A 24,960-nucleotide genomic window follows, 5' to 3' on the forward strand; every position below is an offset into this window, starting at 1 on the left:
CTAAAGTCATTAGGGTTCATTTACTAAATATCATCATCCATCAAACGGTTGTTGAGATATTTTAGTCTGCATCAGAGTGGTGGGCTGATCGAGCATCACGGTTGGTTATTCAGGAAACGAGGTGTCAGTGTGAGTGCAGCTGTAGTCGTCAGGGCTCCAGATCACGTCTTACATTATACATATTACTCCCTCACTGTAACTCCATCAGCTTTAAGCATTAATCCAGCACCACAGAGGAAGGTTTACTGCCAGCTCGGAGCATCTCAACCATGTTAACATGAACGAGTCGGGGGGGTCGCCGAGCAGCCGCTCGCCTGCCAATAAGATCTGAGACACCAAGCCAAGCGGTGTCTTACAGTTTCCATCCACACAGCTGTGGCCAACGAGGAGCGAATGACAACATCCCACAGCTCCCTCCTCACACGGTGGCTTCCCGCCAAGCTGCAAACTCAATAAGAGCACTAAGTTTTCTATGGGAACTTAAAATAATTCCCACAACAGTCGCTGCACTTTCTGAGTGAGACGCTGAGAGGCTACCGAAATCAATTAGGGGAATTACACCATTAACACGGGAGCACAATCGTCTCCTTTATTAGAGCAGCCGGATAAGTCCCGTGACTGGAGGATAACAGGTTTGATCTCTTCAGCAGCTCAAGTCTTCATCAGCTGTAAGAGTCTGAAAAGCACATTTGTGCTCGTGAAAGCAGAAACAAACCTGACGACAACGCCTGGATGATTCTGCGTGGAGGTCAGTGAAGCTGCCCTGGAGCTGAAAGGTCACAGGTTCAAACAGAGCAACAGCATCAGCATTTCCCTGCTGACAGGTGGGCTCTATGCAACTATATCATAGAGGCCACTTTATGAGGTTCACCCACACAATCTAATGCAACTCTGCACAACAGCTTTCCAACACATTCTTCCTTTCAGGACATAATGGTCAGTTTTTGTTAAAACAAGTTCTACATACGTCTGACTACACCTGAGACTGTAGTTAGTGGTGGTGTTGTACTGGACTGCAGCATTCAGAAGTCTGTTTCTGAAATGATAATAACATGGTCGGCAACATTTTCATCTCCGTAAAGGCAGAACTCATGACTGAGCAGTTGTATTGGAACAGATTTTAGAGGTGAAGATCAACCTGTAGCTACACTGTGTGTAGTGCGTGTTCGAGGGTTAAATTCAGTGCTGGTTTCAGTCCCTTCACAGGATTTGTTCATAATAACAAAAAAAAACAATGACCTAATCCTTCAAAAGGTATGAGAAGGTCTGAGTCTTCTTTCCGGATTTTCATATATTAATCCACTGTTGAAAATAGTCCCCAACAAAACAACAATTTTCTCCTGTATCATTTGCTTTCTTTAAAATTAAACCATAAGTTGTGAGTGGCTTTAAAGACAGAAAGGAATGAGAGAATAACACTGTTGTTCTGGGTCTTTTCCTGGGCAATAACAAAATACAGAATATCACTAGGCCTGTTCTTGAAACAGGACTCCGTCCACGCAACTCAAGTTGTCTTTTTGTACATCTAAATAAAGTTTATCTTTCAAAAAGCAGCATATAAAAGCCTGATCATTGAGAAAGACAACTAAACTTAAATCACCTCACAGAACGTTGAAACTGGACGATTCTGCAAAACTCTGCATTATGCTCAGTTACACCTTTTTTTTTATTTACCAGATTCTACTTCCTGAATAAGCAGAAGAAAAAGGCCTGAACGCTGTGGAGCTTCGGCCTGATTCAAAGACGTCTGAGGCCTGAAGGTGGGACGACTACATGTAGATCAAAGGTTGCTGGTAACTTATTGTTCGGGCTGTAAAATGTCCCCAGTGAACAAAGCACCAGACTGAATTTCTCTGTGATAGAAGAGGGAGCAACTGAAGGAGAAAGACTCTGCCCTGCTGAACCAGTCCTGTCAGTGAAATCTGCTTGTGTAAAGTGGCACAAAGAAAAACTGTTGTTTCAAACCTTTTTCAAACAGAATTACACAGGTTAGCAGTTTATCATTATTAAAGCACAAGTGCAGTAATACTTCAGAAGTAGTTGCAACAATAAAATACCTAAAGCTCAGTCGTTTGGCAGTGTACAGTGTCAGATAGATAAGTGAGCAGCATGTTGGTACAAATGAATGGTGGGACAGCTGGCTCTGACATCATGGAGGTCAGACTCAGGCAGATGGACGCTGGCGTGTCGCTTCTGGTGTGAACTTTGGGGTTAAATGCAGAGGGAAAAGTAAAAAGCACAAATACAGCAAATAGCAAAAATATTTCCTCATAATCATACTTGAGTAAAGTACCAAAGTAAGTCGACTGCAGTACACTGGGAGTTATAATCTAACTATATTACAGTATTTTATGTTTCAGGTGTAAGCGATGCTGACGCTGAACAGCAGGTCAAAGTTGTATTTGTCACATGCAAAGGTACAGTGAGCAAAGAAGTGATACGAGGTCAGACTCGGCAGCAGGGAAGACACAAAGAAAAAAAAAGTTTTTTCAATATTATGAAATATCAGCCAGAGCCTAGTAATTAGTTATTAGTAATTAGTTATTTCCCATCACAGCACTAAACACACACACAGTTTGGCACAGTGTCGTGCAGCACGTTAATGAAAATATTCAAAACTCCCACAGGGACTAAAAGCGTCTGCAGTTAGAGCTTTTAACAGCAGCCTCCGATCGATGTGTTAATCTCTCCAGAACAATCAGTCAGTGCAGTTACACAAAGAGGGTTCGATACAGTCTGACTGCAGCAGCACGAGCTGTGAAAAGACAAGATGCAACCTGCTACAAACACTCTTCAGCCCACACACGCCATCACTGATACACTGAACATCTACCAGTACACAGGATGTGATGCAATCACCTCCTGAGCTATTAAACTGGGTTGAGTAACACCAATAAAAACTCTGCTTGGGTGAAAGATGAAAGTGTCACCGGGGTTATAATGTGGGTTGTTCCAGTTAATGATGCTGGGGCGATTTACGCTGCATTCCTGCAACCTGAGGATGTAGAAGATGATTCTGCGACTTTCAACACTGAGAAAAAAAAAAGTCCTTCATGTCTTGTCCGACCCTGTCTCCTAGAAATTCTTTTTATATACAACTAAAGTGCAGAAGCAAATATGTTTGGAAGGAAATATAATTGCAACCACATTCCATTTTCTACAAACCTAATGAGGAAATGTTAAGTCATCTGTTTGAAAAGGTGCAAATATGTTGATGCTGAATGTATCAACACAGCATGTTACAACGTGTTCAGACTCTCACAGCGCTCGGTGAAGGTTAAGGAAACTTCCTGGTCTGGTTTAATACAGAAAAAGTTCAGTGACCTCAGACGCAACCTGTTTATGTTTGTTCACGATCTTGACCTTCCCAAAACAATCAGAAACATAAATTTAAGGACAGAGGGTGTGTTTATGATGCTTCGATGATTTTATTTTGAACCCCCCACCAACTGTTCTGTTTGGTAAATTGTTAAATGTAAAATTGAAATACAGTGATTTTGTTTTCTTTTGCATCACGACTGACTGATTCAGTCATCCTGGAAACACTGTACATCTGCATCATTTCTAATGTCTACCATCCATCTCGGATGGTAGACATTAGAAGAACCATGTTAACGTCACATGAGCATTCACGTCATCAGACCACTCAAGACCTTTATATGACTGCAGGTTCTGTTGAGTGACGATTTCAGAAACAACCTATATGCTGACGATATAACTCTGTCCATTACATCTGGATTAATGACCCTCAATGACTGAAACAACCAGATTTTTCTTTTTTTTTTTCAGATCCATCAGAAAGCGTCTCCTGGTCGTAATTAAGAGCTGTTCACTGTAACTCTGATATAATATGAATACAACATGCAATATTTATATGGAAGGTCATTAGGTCCAAACTTGGCTTTGAGGAATCAGTGAACAGAATCAAAACATATTTCTTTTGCTCCAGAACTGGTTCAATCATTAATGATGTGACTTCTTTTTTTTATTATGATTTGTTTTTCATTTATGTGTTGGGGTTATTTTCATTACAAAACTGTGAAAATTCACCATCACAAGGAGAAGGTGTCATCTTTAAATGTCTTGTTTTGTACGACCAACAGTTAAAATCCAAAACATATCAAAGTTCAATTTTGAGAAATTGAGCAAATCTTCACAGCTAAGAAGCTGCAACCAGAGATTATTTGGTATTTCTTATTAAAACAAGTGAACTGTCTATTTTCAATTAATTCATTTTCCTGTTGACTGCCTTATTATTTCTGCCCTAATTTACATAACTGACTGATAAGGTTTGATTCAGTTGAAAGATTATTAATGATACAATGTTAATTAATTTGACAAGTTTCTACTCTACTAATGTTAAACTATTTATCAACTGTGAATTTCTTATGTTTCTTTTTTCAGATTTACTTTTTATTTAGTTTTTTTGCCTAATAATAAATGTATTTAGAGAAGAAGAAGAAAATAGAAAACAAAAGCTGCACTTTAAAATAAATGGATACCATTTTCTCTAGTTTGTGTAATTTTGTACAGTTCCATATAACCTTACTGAGACAATATGCAGTGATACAAGTATGAATTCCTAATATAAGCTTTAAGTTTCTGACTTAAACTTTAAAAACCACCCTCACTCTACATTTAACATCAGACTGACACTGCAGCTAAATTCAGAGCTGAGCCTCGAACACAGCACTCATGATCACACTAATGCTTTTTCACCAAAGCCTTAAAACTAAAAGGGCACAGAACTAATCTATTTCCAGCCACTGGCCTAAATATTAAAATCCTCTGAGCAATTTCAGCTTCACAGCCAACGTAAGGAGCTGTCAGCATCCTCTGGAACAACGTTTCCATTAACGTCCTCAGTCAGGTGAAAAATTAAAGATGCAAACAGAGCCGAGAAGTGAATATCTGCTGATGATTCGCAGCGCAGCCATCAGAGTGTGAGACGGTGCAGACACACAGAGGCTTTATGCTAATGGGAGTTTCTATTTTAAATTGGTTTGAGGATTTTTCCCTGAATGAAGATAATAACTGGAGGGAGAAAAGACAAATAAACTGGCTGAATTTGTTCTTTCTGCTTTGGTTAAACAGTCAAGTGCATTTAAATCAACAACCTGAGGGAATAAGAAGAGTTTGTGTCAGTGTGAGGATTACAACGAGTACAACAGTCAGTCACACATGTAAATAACAGCAGCTCGCTCTGAACACCTTACACCATCTACACTCATCGTCTCTGCTCTCTCAGCCCCACAGATCACTCTCACTGATCAGGGGTCAGATAAAGCCACAGCAGCTCAGTGATTTCTGTACGAGCAGATGTGCTGAAATCGCTGAAGCCACTAACAGTCGCTTCATGACTGACAAGAAGAACAAAGACATTATCACAGCGGACAGACCCTACAGAGGCGACACACACTAATCTAGTTTCTCAGAGAGACAGATGGGTTTACACCTTTTCAACATCTGGACAGAAAGTTTCTCAAACCTCCTCCTGAAGGCCTGTCAGCTTTACAGGGCCTCATGTGTCAAAGACTCATTTTTTATTTGTTTCATGCTTATTTTTAGATTTTTACTGCATTTTAAAATTACAATGTATATTTTCTATTTTGGAAGTGTACTGTATTTTCTCTAAAGTAATTGTTTTTTTAAATGTGATATATAAATAAAGGACACTGCTATTATTAAAGCTCCACACAGTCTAAAGGTAGATGTCCATGTGTTTGTGATTATAAAGCAGGTCTAGGTTCTATATTAATACTGTGAAAGTATCAAAGCCTCAGTCCACAGAGAAATGCACACAGCCTGTATTCAGAAACTGAGCCTTAAAACCAGCCGTCAGTGTTGCACAGTGACAAGTAACGCTGCCACTTCTGAAACAATTACGAACTTAACCGAATTACTGAATTTGGCTTCAAAATAAAACCCACTCACCGTGTCAGGATTTGCCTGATATGCAAACAAAGTGCAGCTTTGTGACCATACAGAGAGGATTTTAATTCTGCTTCTCTTTCTTCTTGAAAGAGCCGGACACACCTGTCCTTCACAGCGTTTTGACTGTGTCGACATAGAGGTCCAGGATTTGGTTACAGAGGCTGAATGTCTCAGAGTTTACATATTCAAACATATTGATGTTAAAGCAGTTGCCAGTTGTTTGCTCTGCTGGGAAACGTCATCTTTAAATGGACTGGGCAGTGGTTGCTGGTCAGGGAACTAGTGGTTCAGTATGTTGATATTTCTGATAAAGGGCAGAAACACCAATGTTTCTCAATGTATAAAAGGTTTATATGAACTTATTCCTTCACACATCAACCAGGTATTTCCTATACACAGACACTGCAGCAGTAAATCCTCTCAGACGTTAAATACCTGCTGGGTAGAAGAGACAGTGAATCTGAATCACCGGAGCATAAAGAAAAGTTGTCAAAGCTCAACTTTCCCGCCTGCAGCTGCAGTGAAGCTGAACCGGTGTGAACGTGAGAAAGATGAGCATCAGCTCATGTAAATTTTCCCACGATACAGACAATGTCTGATTCATCTGCTCGGCTGAGTTTGTTTAAACTCTGGCGCTCTGAGCTCTCTGCCTCTTTATTATTAGGCCTGACTCAAACTGAGGGGGATATTTTTGGGATGCAGTCACACTGGCAGCTCGTTGACGTGAACTTTGTGGTATCTTTTATGCTTCTGCTTAATTTCACCTCACTCCGCCACATTAAAAGCTGAACAGAACTTGTTCAACATCCATTACTGAGCACCAGGGCCGTAATTGAGACCACTAAGGCCAAAGGTAAGGCAAATAAAACACCTTAAGCTTAACCTTAAGCACTGTGGAGGTGAAACCACAAACCCTGTCAACACAACATTAATTATCAATCATTAATCAATGAATTATCTCTGCCAAGGAGGTTATGTTTACACCTGTGTCTTGTGCAGGATTACACAAAAAGTACTGAACAGATGTGCACCAAACGTGGTGGAGGGGTGGGTCATGGGTCAGAGCAGAACCTATTAAATTCTGGGGCAGATCCAGATCATTCACCATGAATTTGATTTTTTTTCTATGAAGTCTGGTGTGTGTTTCTTGACTTGGGCCTTGACGGTGGTCTGGGACATTTTTTGACATTTTCATCAATTTCTCAGGAATTAATGTTTGGATCTTCATATAAAACAAATCAGACGTGTATCTGGTGCTGAGATCTGTGACCTGGTACAGTTTGGTGCAGATCCAGATAATGATCTGGATCTGACAGACATGTGTAGGATTGTTTGGCCTTGGTGGAGATATGCGCTCCACTGACAGCCGTTCTAGTTGTTTAAGTCAACGAGGAAATTCTCTGCGTCTCTCTGTTTCGTGCCATTTAAAGTGGAATCTCTCTGGATTTTGAGCTGTTGGTCAAAATATCTGAAGATGTTTTGACATTTTAAAGGCAATCACAAAAATGAAATTTAAATGTGTGACAGGAACAGGAAATCATCATTTCACTATGCACATTGTCAAATCCTTGTACTGTTTTATACTGTGACAAATATCTGTGATGGATTTCTGGATTTTAGCACCTAGTCAAAGTTCTCTCAGGGGGGTGAAGAGACCTCAGTATTTCTTAAAACCCAGCTTCAGTGCTGCTTCTGCAGAGTTTAGGACTAACAAGAGACAGATTTTAAAAGGGATGATCCTAAATAAGGAGGAAGGGAAAAAACCTTGATTCACATAAGAGCTCCTGCACTTTCCTACTCACTGATAACGATTATTCATGTAAACTTAGGTCCTAAATTCATATTCTATGGGTAAGCAAGACAGTGTGCAGGAGGTTTCTCATTTTTATTCAAGTTGTGTTTTCCTCTCACACACCTGTCACATATTCAGGTGTGCAGAGACTTTTTCAGTTTTTTGAATTCACATAAGAATCAAACAAAGACAGAGACAGAAGAATCTTCTACAACTGTGAATTGATCCGCAGATATAAAAAGCTCAACCACAGCCAGAGATGTCAATACACAACTACACAAGTGCTTTCAACACAAAATGATGGAGTTACCCTTTAAAAGGATGATGCAACATGACAACTCTGATGTAGGAAGAGGCCTCCTGCACCGTTCTCTCATGTTTATGAAACATCACACTTCACTGGAGCTGCTGGACATGTGGTCATGTTGTAAACTGGACAGTTCTCCACAGGACAAACAACCCAGACCTGCAGCTCCATCCACACACAGCAGTGGTGGACTGTCTCTTTAACAGAAAATCTCAAAGCCTTAAAACTAGACAACGTGGTGCGGCTCCAGGCAGTAATGAAAACAAACTGTGTTTAGTTTGGATGCTTGAGTTGCAGCATCTGTCACTTTGTGCGTTTGAGGGGACGACACATTTCACAGCAGCAGCAGCAGCAGCAGCAGAAGAAGAGGCGCTGTGTGAATCGGCCTGCAGTAATGTGTGTCGACCCACTCCTCTGCTGACAAGCAGCTGATTGTTGGTTCTGTGTCGGGCCTCGCTCTCGTCGGGTCACGTGGTGAACAGAGAGCCTGTGATGTGTTCACAGACAAAAACCCCCGAAGGCAGATTGACAATAACAGAGCAACAGTCCACAGAGACACAGCCGGCTGAAGGCTCACAGCCTGCTCCACACTCAGCTGCACCGCCTCAGTTCTACTTTACATCTGTCCAATCAAACGTCACATTTAACAGCTGTTTAACTGCAACTTACATTACCTGACAATACAATAATAATAATAAAACATTATATTAAGCATTTTTGCACATCTATCAAGTTTGACTTTACTGTCCACCAAAAACAGGCTGTAACTTGTAGATGAACCAGAATCAGTAACAGCAGCCTGGTCACAGACTGGCCAGACTCCTCACCACACATCATTGACTCAGTGATCTGGAGTAATGACACCTCATTAGATATCGGACTTCTTCAGCTGGTTTTGTTATTATCTGCTGCACTGGGGGATAATTAACCTCAGCCACCAGCCTCAGTCTGATCCAATCATCTATTCTCTAACTGTCTCGTTACTGTCCGATACAAACGTCCTCTCTCTTCCTCTGACAGCGCTGATGACCTTTGTGCAGCTGGTGGCCTACATGCTTGTTATCTTTACATGAGATATCATAATGATTCCATTTTCTGTTAACGAGCCTCATGTTCCTCCTCCTCCTCTTCCTCCTCCTCCACAGCTGCATCGTGACTCTCTTTTCATGGCAAAGTGGATGTGGAGACCAGACAAAGCCAAATGTGAAGTGTGGTCTGAAACGTACAGTGATCAGCTTCACCTCCTGTTTACTGAGAGCTCACAGGTTCAGATAACTGAGCGTCTGGTAGAGGACGCTCTGGTATCCAGAGGAAAAGACCTCAAATTTTAAGTCTTTATAAAAACAGACATCTCATTAAAATGGCAATTGAGCTGTATATATACTTGTGTTAATGAGGGTATAGCATGTCAAACAAAGTCTGTGAAATATTTTATTAAACATGAACTACGAATTGTTGAATCAGCTGATTCATCTCGCCACAAAAAATTAATCAACTATAAACTATTTTGATAATTCAATAATAGATTTAGTAATTTTTTTAAAGCAAAAAAGTCAAATATTTGTTGGTTTCAGATTCTCAAATGTGAGAATTTGATGCTTTTCTGTGTCAAACGTGATTTTAAACTGAAAATCTTTGGGTTCTGTCCTATTGGTTGGACAAAACAAGACATTTAAAGACGTCTCCTTGAGCTCTAGGAAATGATAACAATCATCAAGGTTGCAGCTCTAATCTGAAACCAGTTAAAAGTCTATTTAAACAAAAATACAGATACGCGTTCGGACAAGGGCAACTATGAAAATACCAGGTGGCCAATACATGTTTGAGCTGGTTGTGTCTTTTGGTGCTGAGAGCATAAAGCAGGTCGAGGTTCGATATTAATACTGTGAAAGTATCAAAGCCTCAGTCCACAGAGAAATGCACACAGCCTGTATTCAGAAACTTAAGGATATCAACACCTGAAATAAAAGGTAAACTGTAAAATATGAGTTGAAGAAAGACTGAAAAACACACATCTGCACACTACAGCTGTAAAATCAAAGCCAGATATGGTCTGATAATGTATAACATGTCATCTACTGAACTTTGAGTTCCTAAACTAAGCTGGATCTTTACACACTGTGACACACAAAGATAATTCAGCCTTTAGCTGCTTAAATAGAAGTGACTTTTAGATGCAGCCACAGACCAACAACGGGCTCCGTGGTTCCTTTGGAAACTTCCCTGTTGTGTCTGGACTCTTCTCATGAATGTTACCCAGCGATTCACCGGCGGCTGCCACACCCACAGAAGACTCGCCACAACAGGGTGTGAACAGTAGCAGGTGATTTCCTTCACTGAAGCAGGAATGAATCTGGCCCTCCCTACTCATAAACACATATTTGTCTTTCCATACTTGTGAGTACACTACCTTCAGTGACACCAAGAACCCCAACCTTTACTCTGAGCCTAACCCTAGACCTTATTCCAGCCTCAACCTTCAACCTCAAACAGTCCTTTAAAGCACGAAGAACAGGCCACAGCTTCCTCACCTGAGTTGCAACAATTAGTGTATTAATCGATCAATTGACAGAAAATTAATCAGCAACTATTCTGATAATTGATTAATCATTTAAGTCGTTGTTTAAGCTTCTCAAATGTGACATTTTCATGCTCTTTCTTAACATGAGAGTAAATTCACTATGTTTGGGTTTTGGACTGTTGGTTAAGACATTTGGAGACATAACTTTGTATTTTTAAACAATTTTCTGATGGTAAACTGGCCAAAAGTATAAATCATGCAAATAATCAGCAGAATAGTCAATCATGAAAATAATCATCAGGACCTCATAATGCAGAGATGTCCTCACTAGGATGGTTTAACACTGACGTCCCCCACTAAGATAGCAGGAGAAGACCACACACACACACACACACAAATGTGAGTAATGATTTATTTTAGTATTTTATTGTTTATAGATGTCAAATCCTAATCATAACTGAATCTAATCATATTGGAACCCAGCGTACCATTTTTTTGTATCAGATCGGGGACTGTGTGTCTATATACATTAAAACATCTAAGACAGAGCGAGATACACACCCATTGTAAACTGTTATTGTAGTATAGTGAGCTGGGATGGTAAACTTTACTGTTCTGCTGTAAAATCTCCTTCACAGGGATAAATCTTTTTCACAGCTCCTGTAAAATCCTTGTCAAAATGTTTATGTTAAGTGTTTCAGTATTATGCTGTTTAGATATGTTGTTTTTGCTCAAAAACATCGATACTGAGATCACGCATTTTCCTCGTGTGACTCAGTTTTGATGATTTCAGCAGAGGTGTGGAATTTGTGAAGTGCTGATCTTTTACAAACTCCCTGTGACACAGTTTAAAGATTGACAAGAGTCATCCTCCTCAAGTCGAAGTCTAACTCCAATAAAATGGGTCATAAGCGGCTAAAAAGTTGTACATTACACACAAGAGTCTTAAAACTTTATCCTCTGCAGTGTATTAATGACTCTGTCTTTGAAGAGTGAGAGGAGTGAGGAGGTGTTGAGCCCTGGCCCTTAGATCATCTCTGACCGACGGGAGGTGTGGAGGTCAAGGTGTCAAGTCCTCCATTACTCCAGTGGAAACTCTCAGTGGTCAGAGAAGAAGAAGATGGTCTGAGGCCTTGTTGTGTGGTTCTTGTTAGGGAACAACATGAGTATGTGTTTTATCTGAAGTGCTGATCTCCATCAGAAGATATATCTGTGGTTTTAAGAACCAAAAACCACCTCAGTGTAGTTTTACACCTCTTCTCTCAGGCTTCTCTCTGGAGCTCTAGTAACAACAGGTCAGTCAGCCAATCAGAAGAGAGGATCTGAGGCTCTATTTATTTTTTAGTCATGGGTTATGGGTTAGGACATTATATAGGACATTTTAAGAATAAAGAGATAGATTTATGAGCCACAGTCCTCTCTCAGCTTTGTCTCATCGTGAGTTTGTTTCCTGCGACACTTGTGCTCTGACTCTTGTTTTCTCAGGATCTCGGTGATCTGTCTTCTACACGCTCCACTTCCTCACAGCCGATTATTCAACAAGCCTGACAGACAGGGACATTACACAGACGCCCCAAAAAGAAAGAGAGGAAGTGTCCGGCTCAGCAAGGACCGCAGGACCGGAGCTTTATCAACAAAGTTAGCCAAGTGCATCCTGGGAAATAAACACAAACACAACATGTTTGCATGAATATTAACCTGAAAACCTGTTTCTCATGTGCACGTCGTCCAGTGAGGAGGATGTTCAGTTGTGTAACAGATCTCATAGCAACCGAGTGTCAAGAGTCCAGTGGAAGCTGCTACTTATAACAGCCAGGAAACAACAACAGTGAGATATCTGAACAGGGTCTGATGTGGACGTGACAGATCCTGGTCTAAAGCTGCACACAAACCAACCACAACCACTCACTTCTGACGAACGACCAATGAAAAGGTGCAAAATGTCCACGGGTAACAACAGGCCCCCAGAGCAAGACACTGACACTGTACCTGTGCACTCTGACTCAAAACCACAAGTGGATTCATTAATTAGTTGATTGACAGAAACAGAATTTACTATTTACTATATTGATAATGTATTAATCATTTAAGTCATTATGTTTAACTCTTCTCCTGTGTTTTATCTGAGGTGTTGATCTCCATCAGAAGATTTATTCGTGGTTTCAAGAACCAAATCAGAAGCAAGGCTCTGAGCCTCTCTTCTGATTGGCTGACTGTTTTCTGAGTGATCCAATAAAATATAGAAGATTTCAGATAAACACTCAGAGAAACCAAATCCTGCAAGGTTGGATGGTGGGTCCAGTTGGGCGGGGCTTGGGGCGTGGCTGAGAGCAGTGACTGTTTTGTTGTGACATCACAAAGTTCCAGAAGTCCTGACGGCTGGTTTTAAGGCTCAGTTTCTGAATACAGGCTGTGTGCATTTCTCTGTGGACTGAGGCTTTGATACTTTCACAGTATTAATATAGAACCTAGACCTGCTTTATAATCACAAACACATGGACATCTACCTTTAGACTGGGTGGAGCTTTAAGAGCCGACACTGTGAGCTGTCTAAAGGGGAAATTTAACTTGAAAGACAGTTTTATCCAAAACAACCAAAGTTTGAAGACAGATCTCAAACTCACACAACATAAGGACGGAGCAGTTACAGTCCAAGGTTCAGAGCTGTAAAACCCTGACAATGGCTGAAACAGGTTTTCCTGTGTCATTTAAATATTGAAGAGAAGTGCTGCAGAGAGCCGGATTAACTCGGGTCAAAGTCCTTTTTGGCATGAAGCCACAGAAACCTAATGAGCAATGTGACAAAGCAGAGGAGAGGAGGAAACAGCATTTCAGGGGCAGAAATCCTACAGACATGCAGCTTCTTCATGTTTGAGTCAATATTAGAGAAGATTCTCTCTCTCTCTCTCTCTCTCTCTCTCTCTCTCTCTCTCTCTCTCAAGACTAACAGCTGGAGGCAGAGGAGGAACTGTCAGCGTCTCATTGTCTTGTTTTTAATCTGAACACTTGTCATGTCACAGGCCTCCTCCCTCCACATTACTCAGTGAGGCCTTGGTCTGACTCTGCACCAGGAGGCCTTGTGTTTCAAAGGTCACCAACACGTGATCCAGGCCGGGCTCACCGCACGAACCGCTGCCCTCGCCGTTGCTACGGTTACAGCCCTCGCCACCATAATGATATAATGCTGGGTTGGGCTCATTTGCATGTTGACATGACGTGACACGGTGATTCAGTCGCAGCTGAGCCGGAGAGGCTGCAGGGAAAAGTGAGCATGAAAATACAGGTCTGCTGTCGGAGGCGAAAACTCATGATTAAAGCACAAGTCGACAGCAGGGACCTAAAAATACACACAGTCTCCAAACCTGAAGATTAAATATAGACACTCAATAAGGCTTTAAATCAGCCACACAACACCTTCACCTTTATACATGAAGTTAATCTTATGGGGAAACTTTTAAAGCATTGAATCAACCTCATCCTGGTTTTTTAGCTGATTAACTTTAGTTTCTGGACACAGTGGCTTTGACCTTTACACCTTGAGTCACCTGCAGCTGCTTGTAAAGCTGAAGCTCAGTCACTCTTACTCTCACTGTGGGCGTCTCTGGAATTCAGAGTGGGTTTAATGTCTGAAAAGATGAGTTAAAATACTTTAAATCTGCAACCTTTTCAATTAATATTTTGCTTGAAAAAACAGTGAAAAATGCCTTTGAGGTCGAGGTATGCTCTTAAAAAATGTCTTGTTTTGTCTTAAAACCAAATAATAATCAGCTGACTTCAATCTAAGACCAAAAACAGAAAAGTCTTGAAAACTCTCATATTTCAGGAACTCGAATTATCAAGGTTTTCTGTGTTTTTGCTTGAAAAATATCAACAGAGTTGATTAATTTTCTGTCATCAACCAAACAATCACCTAATTGTTGCAGCTCTAAAAGGACTTTGTGGATTGTGCCTGTAATACTGAAGCTGCAGGTCTCTGACATGAATGTGCAAACGCTCGTTCTGCTGCGGTCACTGTGCTGCTGTTGTCTTTGTGAGGAATAAAAAATAAAGTTTTTTAATCCTCAGGCCTCAACAACAGCAGGATGATCTGACAGATGAGTCACTGTCACTCACTGTCCTACATAACAACGTATTAGCAGCAGTTCAAGTTTAAAAGCACAGATGTGACCCAGAGGTCAGAGGTCAACCCTCACTAAAGACGGAGGCCGTGTCCCTGAGCAGGACACTGATACCTGCCGTCTGTGGAGGAGTCTCAGCGCTAAAGAAAGAAAACAACAGGAAGCAATGAAGGTAGAAGACAGAGGGGACGTCTTCACCACACCTGACTGACTTTTTACACAACAAAGATTTAGTGAAAAAAATTAAAACCACTGATCTGTCCTCAAACACGCTGCCAGCTGGTCAAACTCCCCGTCCTGTCGTCGCCTCGCTGAGATCGACTGACAGTCTGCAAAATATCATCAGTGTCGGAGCTCGACGAGTCCACTGCTGAACAACACAACACAACACAACACAACACAACACAACACAACACAACACAACACAACACAACAACCTGCACAGATGTCGTCTGTGCACAGTTTCTGCCTGAAACCAGCTGTTAATGAGCATAAAACTCCTGAGGGTTATTTAGCACAAAGTTTACTTCCCATTATAGCTTCATCTTTTATTTAGATCACTTCTTTATTTCATCACTTTGTTCTTTAGTCTATAAATATAAAAGAAAAGCAAAGTAAACTTGGCCTTAACCAGTTAATTAATAATTGGAAAGTATTTTCATTAATAGTGAGAAATGGCTGAAGAACTATAAAAATCATAAACTGTGTTTTCTGTCTATTGACTTCTTGCTTTAAAGACTAAGTAATATCCACTTTAAAGCCTTTTTAACTCCACTTTTCCAACAGGAAAATAGTTTGGCTGGTTTGTCATTTGGAGGGAGGAGGTAATCCGACCCGCCTCCAGGAAACAACCCCTGAAACACAAGGGTTTCTGGGTATAAAGACACAGATGTTGACATCTGATAGCCAGCGGTTCCAGAGCGGACGGAGGGAAACCTGTGGAGTGAAGACAGTGTGATCTGAAGCCTGGTGCAGACTGGAGGACACACTCCCCAGCTCTCTGATGAACATACAGACACTGAAACGTCTTCAGGTCGAGGTTAAGTTACGAGGACCAGAGTCACACACGTCACAGTATGAAACTACAGATCTGCCTGTGGACCCACGTGTCTTGTTTACAGTCCCTCCTGACTTCTAATCTGGCAGAGTGTGCGAACCAAAACACAACACACAAAGTCAACTTCACCTGCCCCCCCCCCCAGAGAGCAGAAAAGCCCCTTGGAGCGAGGCGGCGGGCTCGCAGACGGCGTGTAAGTCGACACTCTTCATCAAGAGGCTGCGGTCTGTGGCTCAGCGTGGCGTGACTAATTCACAGCTCAAATTCCCCTAATCACAAAGGCTGACGAGGGGAGGTCCCGACCCCGTCCTCCTCCACCACCTCCAATAATCTATCTTCAGAAGAAACAAGATACGAGCGACCCCCCCTGCTCCATCAGCACCAGAGAGGAGAGGGCGATCTGCTGCTGGGTGGTTAGCAGCAGACCTCTGAACGGACAACCACGACCCACACTCTGTCAGACGTGTAACCAGGCCTGGAGATGGTCTCATAAGTGAGACCTAAAGGAGCCAATCAGAGGCGAGCTGGGTGCGACTAAAGTCAGCGATGTTAGCGACACTGGGGCATCAACGGTTAACAACACACCAGTTTAATCACAGCGTTCATTTAGTCTGTGAGGAATCCAGGAATGTTTTGTGCAACCAACCGTCCAAAACCCAAAACACACAAAACGTCACTTACAATGGTACAAAACACAGAAAGGAAACTTTCACATTTAAGAAACTGAAGCATTTCTGTCTGAATAAAAAACCTGAGCAGATTCATCAATTATCAAAACTGTCACCAGTTATTTTTTCCTACAAAGCCATTAATGGTCAGGCACCATCGTACCTTGGAGAGCTTATAGTTCCCTATTTTCCCAACAGGACACTTCGCTCTCTAAATGCAGGTCTACTTGTGGTTCCCAGAGTTTGTAAGAGTAGAATGGGGGCAGAGCCTTCAGCTATCAGGCTCCTCTCCTGTGGAACCAGCTCCCAGTGTGGGTTCGGGAGGCAGACACCCTCTCTACCTTTAAGATCAGGCTTCAAACTGTCTTGTTTAGTAAAGCTTATAGTTAGGGCTGGCTCGGGTATGTCCTGACCCATCCCTTAGTTATGCTGCTATAGAGCTAGACTGCTGGGGGATTCCCATGATGCACTGGGCTCGCGCTCTCTCTCTCTCTCTCTCTCATTCTGCAGGTCTCTCTGCCTCTGGAGCAGCAGGATCCAGATCCACCACGACTCATCATTACTATTAACCACTGTTATCTGTCATTATTATTGATAACACCATCACCTACACAGCTGTTCCTCACTGATAAACCATCAAGCAGTTTCAGTTCAGCTCTTGTATTTGTGTTAGAATATCTCAGCCTCCAACATCCTGCACCAATCAGCAGAAATTCATCTCTTCACTGATCACATGACCTCAACTATCTCCACAAAACTCCCAGTCACTGATCTAGTGATGAGTCCCTGTGACTCGTGTTAACGCCCTGCTCCACGCGTGATCTCCGACATTCCACCTGCCACTGAAGAAGACCACAAGATGTACTTGAAAGCCCCAGGAAAAGCCAGTTAAGGTTCAGATTCTACCACAAAGTGCAGTAACGCGTTCTGGTTCATTTTACATCACATTAAGATTTCATTTTTTCTTTTTTTTACATGGCTGAGTTCCATTTAGCTGCTTCAGTTTCAGGCTCCTGTTGCTGCTGTACTGACAGAACAACGGAGGAACGGAATAAAAGTGATGCTGAACAATGTGATGTAATCGTCTGCAACAGCAGGGGATGAATGCTCACTTATTTCTTTGAGGGTCATCATATCCAGCCTCTGCTGAGGTTTTGATCGGCGAGCTGCAGGTTTACGGTGCCGTCACTGCTTTAGCTGCTGTGCATCCTGTAATAACGTATGAATCACGTTCCCTCACTACAGGCTGCACTTCCAGGATATTCCAGGAATTCCTTAACTAGGTTTGCCGACAATTTCACTGGTTCCCTCTCTGGCCAACAGCTGCTTCCTCCTCTGAGAAAATACAATACAACACAAAACAGGAGCTGTTTACTGGCCTGGACTGCAGTTGACTAATTTCTCAGCTTTCTCATGTACACAAGGATATTTTAAACAGATAAAGACGCACATAAAGAGATGATCCCGAATAAGATACTTGGACATGAGCCACCACCTGAGGCATCACATCTCTGCAGCCAGACAGTGTTTACTGAACACATATTACTCTAACTTTTACATCCATATGGTTTTGATATGCTCATCACTGTGGCAGCAGCAACAGCTTCCCAGGAAAGCTTAATATCCAACTAATCCAATAACCAGGCAGTCGTTCAGGATCATTTCCTGAAGAGGACTTTGATCCCCGAAGTTCCTGAACCTCCCTGAACTCAGGAAGGACTACGGGCAGCAATGTTTCCTGCTGTGACATAATATAACTGTGTGTGTCAATTCTGCCATAAAAAGATGGACAAGGTGAGGCGGGAGCAAAAGTCAAAGTCCCTTCAGAAGTCAGGAGATAGCTGCTGGAGCGGCCTCCGCTCACATGAAAGAGCAAAACCTTTCCACTGATGGCACCATGAGAAGAGTCACTAATACCAGCACAAACTGCCTGCACAGCCCATAAAGACATGATACAAGGACAAAACGGGACGTAATAAAAGGCAACATCAGGAGTCATTCAGACAGAAGTTGCAGAAGTGTGAGAACAAAATGAACATAATAGTGGCTTCAAAGCAGCTTCAGCATGAAAACAAGCTCAGGACAAACACAATGAGCACAGAGAGCTCTTACATAATCCTGCAACACAGATAAAACCACAGCACTGGGCGAGCTGGTTCCCTGCATCCACACTTCTGAGGATGCCACAATATCCTCCATCATCACTCAGGCAATAATGTCACAATAACCCACCACCCTCGGCTTCTTCTCTTATGCAAAGCCTGTCCATTGAGTCTCCCTCCCAGGCTCAGCAGCGGCAGGGCTGTGTGCAGGGCTGTGTGCAGGGCTGTGTGCAGGGCTGTGTGCAGGGCTGTGAGTGTGCAGGGCTGTGTGTTTGTGCAGGGCTGTGAGTGTGTGCAGGGCTGTGAGTGTGTGCAGGCCGCAGTCGTGTTATATTGTGAGATCCAGCATATTGCTGCTGCACAGCCTCTCATGTCATGCAGCTGCCGAGCTCGGTCCCTTTTGAACTCCCTCTGATGTAATGAGGCTTGTGCTAAATGCTCGTCCCGATATGCGCCTCGCTCTAGCTGTCTACTCACAATCTCACGCCGAGCCGAACCCCGTTCAAAAAAGGTGAGACTTTGGAACCGCCTGGCTTGTCAGACACGGGCATACGCTATGAACAATGAATCATCACTTTTTCTGATTCGGGAGACACTTGTCTTCGATTCGGCATTCATATAATCCATAAAGAATCTCCATACCTTCATAATCCAACTTTTTAGCTTTGTTTGCCGGTTGATTCCACAGTGTTCTTTCACGGGCATACAACCTTTGGTGGTAATACCAGCGCCGTTCAGTGCATTAAAAAGTTGAAGCTCTATTGAAATAAAAGGAAGAACGGTGGATTCCTTATAAGCCGAATTGTAGAGTAACTAGTAATTATTCAAAATATGTATTATGCCATGTATTCTGTAATACATGCTACTAGTTATCGCCAACAGATTTTAAATTGACGCACGTCTGAAGGAAGTCTGGCGTCGACTCCTCCTAACAAAGCTTGACAAATCCACGCACGATTTACGCCGTTTAAAGCATCAAAATGTCCACGGCTGAGTGCAGGGACGGCAGAAACATGGGGCGGGTGTAGTTTTGAGTAAACCGCTAGCTAGATCGCAGGCTCTGAGCCCTGTTGACGGTCTTCCTCCGGGGGAGCTCCGGTGTGCTGACAGCCGCCGGCCCCGGGCGCTGCGGCCGCTGCAGCCCGTCCGCCAGCTCACCCCCCGGCGCTGTGGCGCTGCTACCTACCTCGGTCGAGTGTAAGCTCCCGGGACTCCGCAGGTTGCTCTCTGGGAAACGGTGTTTTTTTGTTTGTAAAGAAAAATCCCTGAAAAGAGGAGCGCGTCCACCACCGAAGCCGTGCCGGGTGTCTCCAGACGATCGCGGTCCGCTCCGGCAGCCTGGGCCACACTCTCCCCGCCCCGCAGCCTCCGATTCCCGCAGCAATCCTGGGAAACTGGCCCGTGACGTCACGAGATGGGTAAATACTCCGGGGCGGGGGTCCCTGCAGGGGGCGCTGTCCGGGACAGGGGGGGGGCCACAGGGCCATCCCAGGTGGGACCGGGACACCTGAGCCTCAGCCCTGAGAGCTTCAGGATCAGGTGCAGGTAGATTAAAAAAAAAGGAATAGTTCACAATAATAATGTGAGGATGCATTTATTTAAAGAAACCGATAATAAGAGCTCAGCTGTGAATATCAAGGCCAGGGTCACTGATATCAATACTAATATCAATACTTGTTATTGATAAGAGCAGCTTGGTTTGTGAACGCATCACTCACACTGAGTCCAGGAAGTGACGTGATGGACCAAAGGGACACAGGTATGGACAAGACTCAACAAGGCTGAACGTCAGGGAGGGTCCACCCACCCACTCAATAACACCTGAGTTTCACCTGTGATGATGTGCGAGCACCTTCCATGGCAGTGACTCCAGTGACTCCAGGACACGAGCTGATCTGATGTCCTCCGGCGTGTCTTCCTCCTGGTGCCAGTCACTTTTCAGAACCTTTTTCCAGATTTCTTAATAATTTTGCTGGAAGTCTCCCGGAAAGACTGAAGTAATGTGGTGTTAATTATAAACCAGCTGAAGATGGAACATGTGACATCTGTCTACAGAGAAGCACAGAGTTCAACATGGATGGAGAAACAAGTTTATAATAAACGAATGATTAATGAGCACAGACTTGATTAAATTGATTATATTTAAACAAACCACCTTTTCTCTACAATTAGCACCAGAACTTCTTTAGAAGGTCTTCAGAAACTCAAACTTACAGACCTGTAAAGGACAAATACAAAACATTTGCATGTTCAGAAACTGTTGGCATGTGTGACACTGAGCAGTAATACCTTCAGGAAGGTTGAGGATTAACTGGGATAATGTCAAAGACGACAACAATGGTGCTAATCTCTGTCTGCTGCTCCAGCCGCTGTAACAAGTGTCGGACAGTCATCAACACATGAACGATTTATCTATTTTCATGTCAAAGTGGCAACAGTCCACGGCCCAGATGAGATTTTCGTACCAGTCGAGACGACGTCAGGCACTTAGCTCCCTCAGCAGATGGAGTTTGCCCAGACGGCCACAACATTTCATAAAAATCACTGTTTTCCTGTTGTTAAAATAAAGTTTTTAAAGAGGCAGAAAACCTCAGAACACTGAACCACATCTGTGACAAAGCAAACTCCACCCACTGATGAACACCATGATACAGTTGTGACAGTGTTTGCCGTCTTCCTGATTTCTTTTTGCATGTTTGTCACTTAAATGTTTCAGATCAAACAAATTTAAATATTAGACAAAAGATAACACAAGTAAACACAACATGCAGTTTTTAAATGAAGGTTTTTATTATTAAAGGGTAAAAAAAAAAAATAATCCAAACCTACACGGCCCTGTGTGAAAAAGTGATCCCCCTAAACCTAATAACTGGTGGGACCACCCTGAGCAGCAACAACTGCACTCAAGCGTTTGCGATAACTGGCAACGAGTCTTTTACAGCGCTGTGCAGGAATTTTGGCCCAATCTTTGCAGAATTGTTGTAATTCAGCCACATTGGAGGGTTTGAGCATGAACCGCCTTTTTAAGGCCACAGCGTCTCAATCGGCTTCAGGTCGGGACTTTGACTAAAGTCTTCATTTTTTTCTTAAGCCATTCAGAGGTGGACTTGCTGGTGTGTTTTGGATCGTTGTCCTGCTGCAGAACCCAAGTGCGCTTCAGCTCGAGGTCACGAACAGATGGCCGGACATTCTCCTTCAGGATTTTTTGGTAGACAGCAGAATTCATGGTTCCATTTACCACAGCAAGTCTTCCAGGTCCTGAAGCAGCAAAACAGCCCCAGACCATCACACTACCACCACCATATTTTACTGTTGGTATGATGTTCCTTTTCTGAAACGCCGTGTTACTTTTACGCCAGATGTGATGGGACAGACACCTTCCAAAAAGTTCAACTTTTGTCTCGTCAGTCCACAGAGTATTTTCCCAAAAGTCTTGGAGATCATCAAGATGTTTTCTGGCAAAACTGAGACAAGCCTTTATGTTGTTTTTGCTCAGCAGTGGTTTTCGTCTTGGAACTCTGCCATGCAGGCCATTGTTGCCCAGTCTCTTCCTTATGATGGAGTCATGAACACTGACCTGAATTGAGGCAAGTGAGGCCTGCAGTTCTTTGGATGTTGTTCTGGGGTCTTTTGTGACCTCTTGGATGAGTCGTCACTGCGCTCTTGGGGTAGTTTTGGTCGGCAGCTCCTGGGAAGGTTCACCACTGTTCCATGTTTTTGCCATTTGTGGATAATGGCTCTCACTGTGGTTCGCTGGAGTCCCAAAGCTTTAGAAATGGCTTTGTAACCTTTTCCAGACTGATAGATCTCAATTACTTTGTTTCTCAGTTCTTCCTGAATTTCCTTGGATCACAGCGTGATGTCTCGCTTTTGAGGATCTTCTGGTCTACTTCACGTTGTCAGGCAGGTCCTATTTAAGTGATTTCTTGATTGAGAACAGGTGTGGCAGTAATCAGGCCGGGGTGTGGCTAGAGAGATTGAACTCAGCTTTCCAAAGATGTGATAAACCACAGTTAATTTATGTTTTAACGGGGGGGGGGGGGGATCACTTTTTCACCCAGGGCCATGTAGGTTTGGATTTTTTTCCCCCTTAATAATAAAAACCTTCATTTAAAAACTGCATTTTGTGTTTTCTTGTGTTATCTTTGTCTAATATTTAAATTTGTTTGATGATCTGAAACATTTAAGTGTGACAAACATGCAAAAAAAAAGAAATCAGGAAGGGGGCAAACACTTTGTCACACAACTGTATGTGCATGAAAGCCCTGGGAAAAGCTAGAAAGTGGAGCTTGAGTTAATATAATGTTATCGAACTGGATCGTGGTCGTCTGTGTTACAGCAGGCAGTGACGGAGCAGCAACACGGGCAAACACCACCTCAGGCAGTTCATTCATATTTCATGTTTTAATATTGTAAGTATTCTCTGTGAAGAGCTCATAAGTGGATGACAAAACACATTTCAAGAGTCATGAATGTTTTAGTGTCCAGTAACATGACACTGGGAAAGTTGTCTCGCTGAAGAATGAGCCACTCAACACCAGACTGAAAGCTGAGAGCAGCGTCTCATAACGAACCGCCCGAGACGGGAGGAGACACGTCTGCCTTTAAAAGTCTGCATTCACGTTTCAGTCATTTAACTGATGCTTCATTAGACCCCTGATGAAGCTGATGTCTGTACACACCTTTATTTTTCCCTCCTTGATCACCTTGTCTCTCCCCAGTCTCAGCACTGTCTCGATACTGAACACAGTGCTGAAATGGGCGGCTGTGATGTGATAGATGGGCTCAGATTAACGACCAGACAGCCTCATCTCAGAGAATCAGTGTGATGTTTTCTGGTGACGAAGGCAGCCAGGGCTGCGCTGTCCTGGTCATTCAGGATTTACAGTAATGACCATGAATCACGACATCACTGTTTCAAGTCAAGCTGGGGACCTTGTTGCTTGTCATCTCCAATCACAACATTTGGATTTCTTGTTGCCCCCTTAACCTCATTCTAGTATTCTGTAATTTTGCAGGACACGTTGACACAGCAGTTTTCGACCCAGTGCCCCAGAGGGGGACCAGATTAATTAGAGTTGTGAGGTGACTAAATGAACAGGATTTGTGGATTTTTGTCTCTTTTTCCTCATGTTCTTTTTTTTCTTGTGAATTATAAGCAAACTATTCAATTAATATCATCTGAGAAGGAAATTATGTGTCTGTCCGACCTGTAACTGTGTGAACTATTTAGTTTTCCAGTATTTGGTGTTGTGCACATTTCAGGGCACAGTGTTGATGTTGTGTTGATGCTGTGTGTGTACTTTTACAGTAAATTGTATGCATGGTGTAGCCTACAATGACAGAGGCAGAGATAAGAAATAATCTGGAGATAATTAAAGTGTATCTACACTGAAAACAGGCACTCAACCAAACTACAGCAGGAACCAGGAGTAATATCCACAGGCTAACGCTGTTATATGATCTTATATAAAATATAAGATCATATAAAATATATATATTTTATATATATAAAATATAAGATCATATAAGCAGAGGCTTTAGAGGCATCCTGTTGCTGACAGAGGTTCACACCCATGCAGAACATGTGGAGCCGTGGAGCCCAGACGGATCTGCTGGAGCTGTTAGCTACAGCGTGGCTGAAATGATTTCTCCTCCAAACGCTTTCTTTATGACAATGAGATGAGAAGATAGATACCACTCAAATATCTGTTAAGAGCTGGAGCTAGACCTGGTTAGCCTAGCATAGCATAAAGACCGGACTAGCCAAGATAGCTGGTTCCTCTTTTTTACAAAGTTCAAAATCTACCAACATCTCTAAAGCCCATAAACAGGAATTTAAACTGACATTTTGTGGTTTTGGAGGAGTGAATGTGGTGTAATTTATTCTCTCTGGACATCAGTTTATCTGTCCGCCTAGTATTTCTGTGTATGATGCTAAAGCTAGGCTAATCACCTCGGGCTCCATGCTGTGGTTAGAAAGCAGCTACGGCTAAATCAAAGTTGAATAAAAACGTGACAACAGCTGACATTAGAGACTAGACCTGACTTGTCTGGCACTTCACAGGACGGAGTGTCTTCTTATTCAGCTCCTAAAATATTTACACAACTGTTCCTCCCCGAGTGCAGGGCAGAGCCCGCAGGTGGTTTCAGGTTCAGCTGCTGTCTTTCAGAAAATCCCACAAAAACTGCCTCCTGATGCAGGAACTAAACATCCAAAGTTCAAAGTAAACAACGAATATCACACAACTTGTTTTATATCAGATTTAGCTTTAAATTTGTATTCAATTACAGAAATTAGTTATATTTGTTTTTATCGTGTGTCCTGATTCAATTTCTTTTTCAATTGTTTTTGTTTCCTTCTGTTCTTTTTTTTCATTTTGGGAATAATTATATGACTGTATTAAATGCTTGTCGTTTAAGACAGGAAACATTTTACAGTATATACGAGTAAGAGTTAG

At 42.6% G+C, this 24,960-nt stretch overlaps 1 protein-coding gene across 11 annotated transcripts in view; it reads right to left on the reverse strand.

The window, feature by feature from the left end:
* LOC139612448 (unconventional myosin-VI) overlaps nucleotides 1-19,904 on the reverse strand; it is a 121,501-nt gene extending 101,597 nt beyond the window's left edge. For 2 of the 11 annotated variants that reach the window (XM_071468034.1, XM_071468033.1), the window contains exon 1: nucleotides 19,686-19,904. Coding sequence is in view for 9 of the 11 variants with exons in the window: in XM_071468031.1 (XP_071324132.1) it covers nucleotides 19,142-19,204 (63 nt within the window). In the remaining 2 variants the exon portion in view is untranslated. Of the gene's footprint in view, nucleotides 1-19,141; nucleotides 19,626-19,685 lie in introns of those variants that run through there. The other 9 variants (XM_071468031.1, XM_071468029.1, XM_071468032.1 and 6 more) reach the window with 7 other exon arrangements.
* Nucleotides 19,905-24,960: the final 5,056 nt, after the last annotated feature.

This window comes from Trachinotus anak, unplaced genomic scaffold (assembly GCF_046630095.1).
Source record: "Trachinotus anak isolate AG129_WGS33_773 ecotype Australia unplaced genomic scaffold, CSIRO_AGI_Tana_v1 ptg000031l, whole genome shotgun sequence".
NCBI lineage: Eukaryota > Metazoa > Chordata > Actinopteri > Carangiformes > Carangidae > Trachinotus > Trachinotus anak.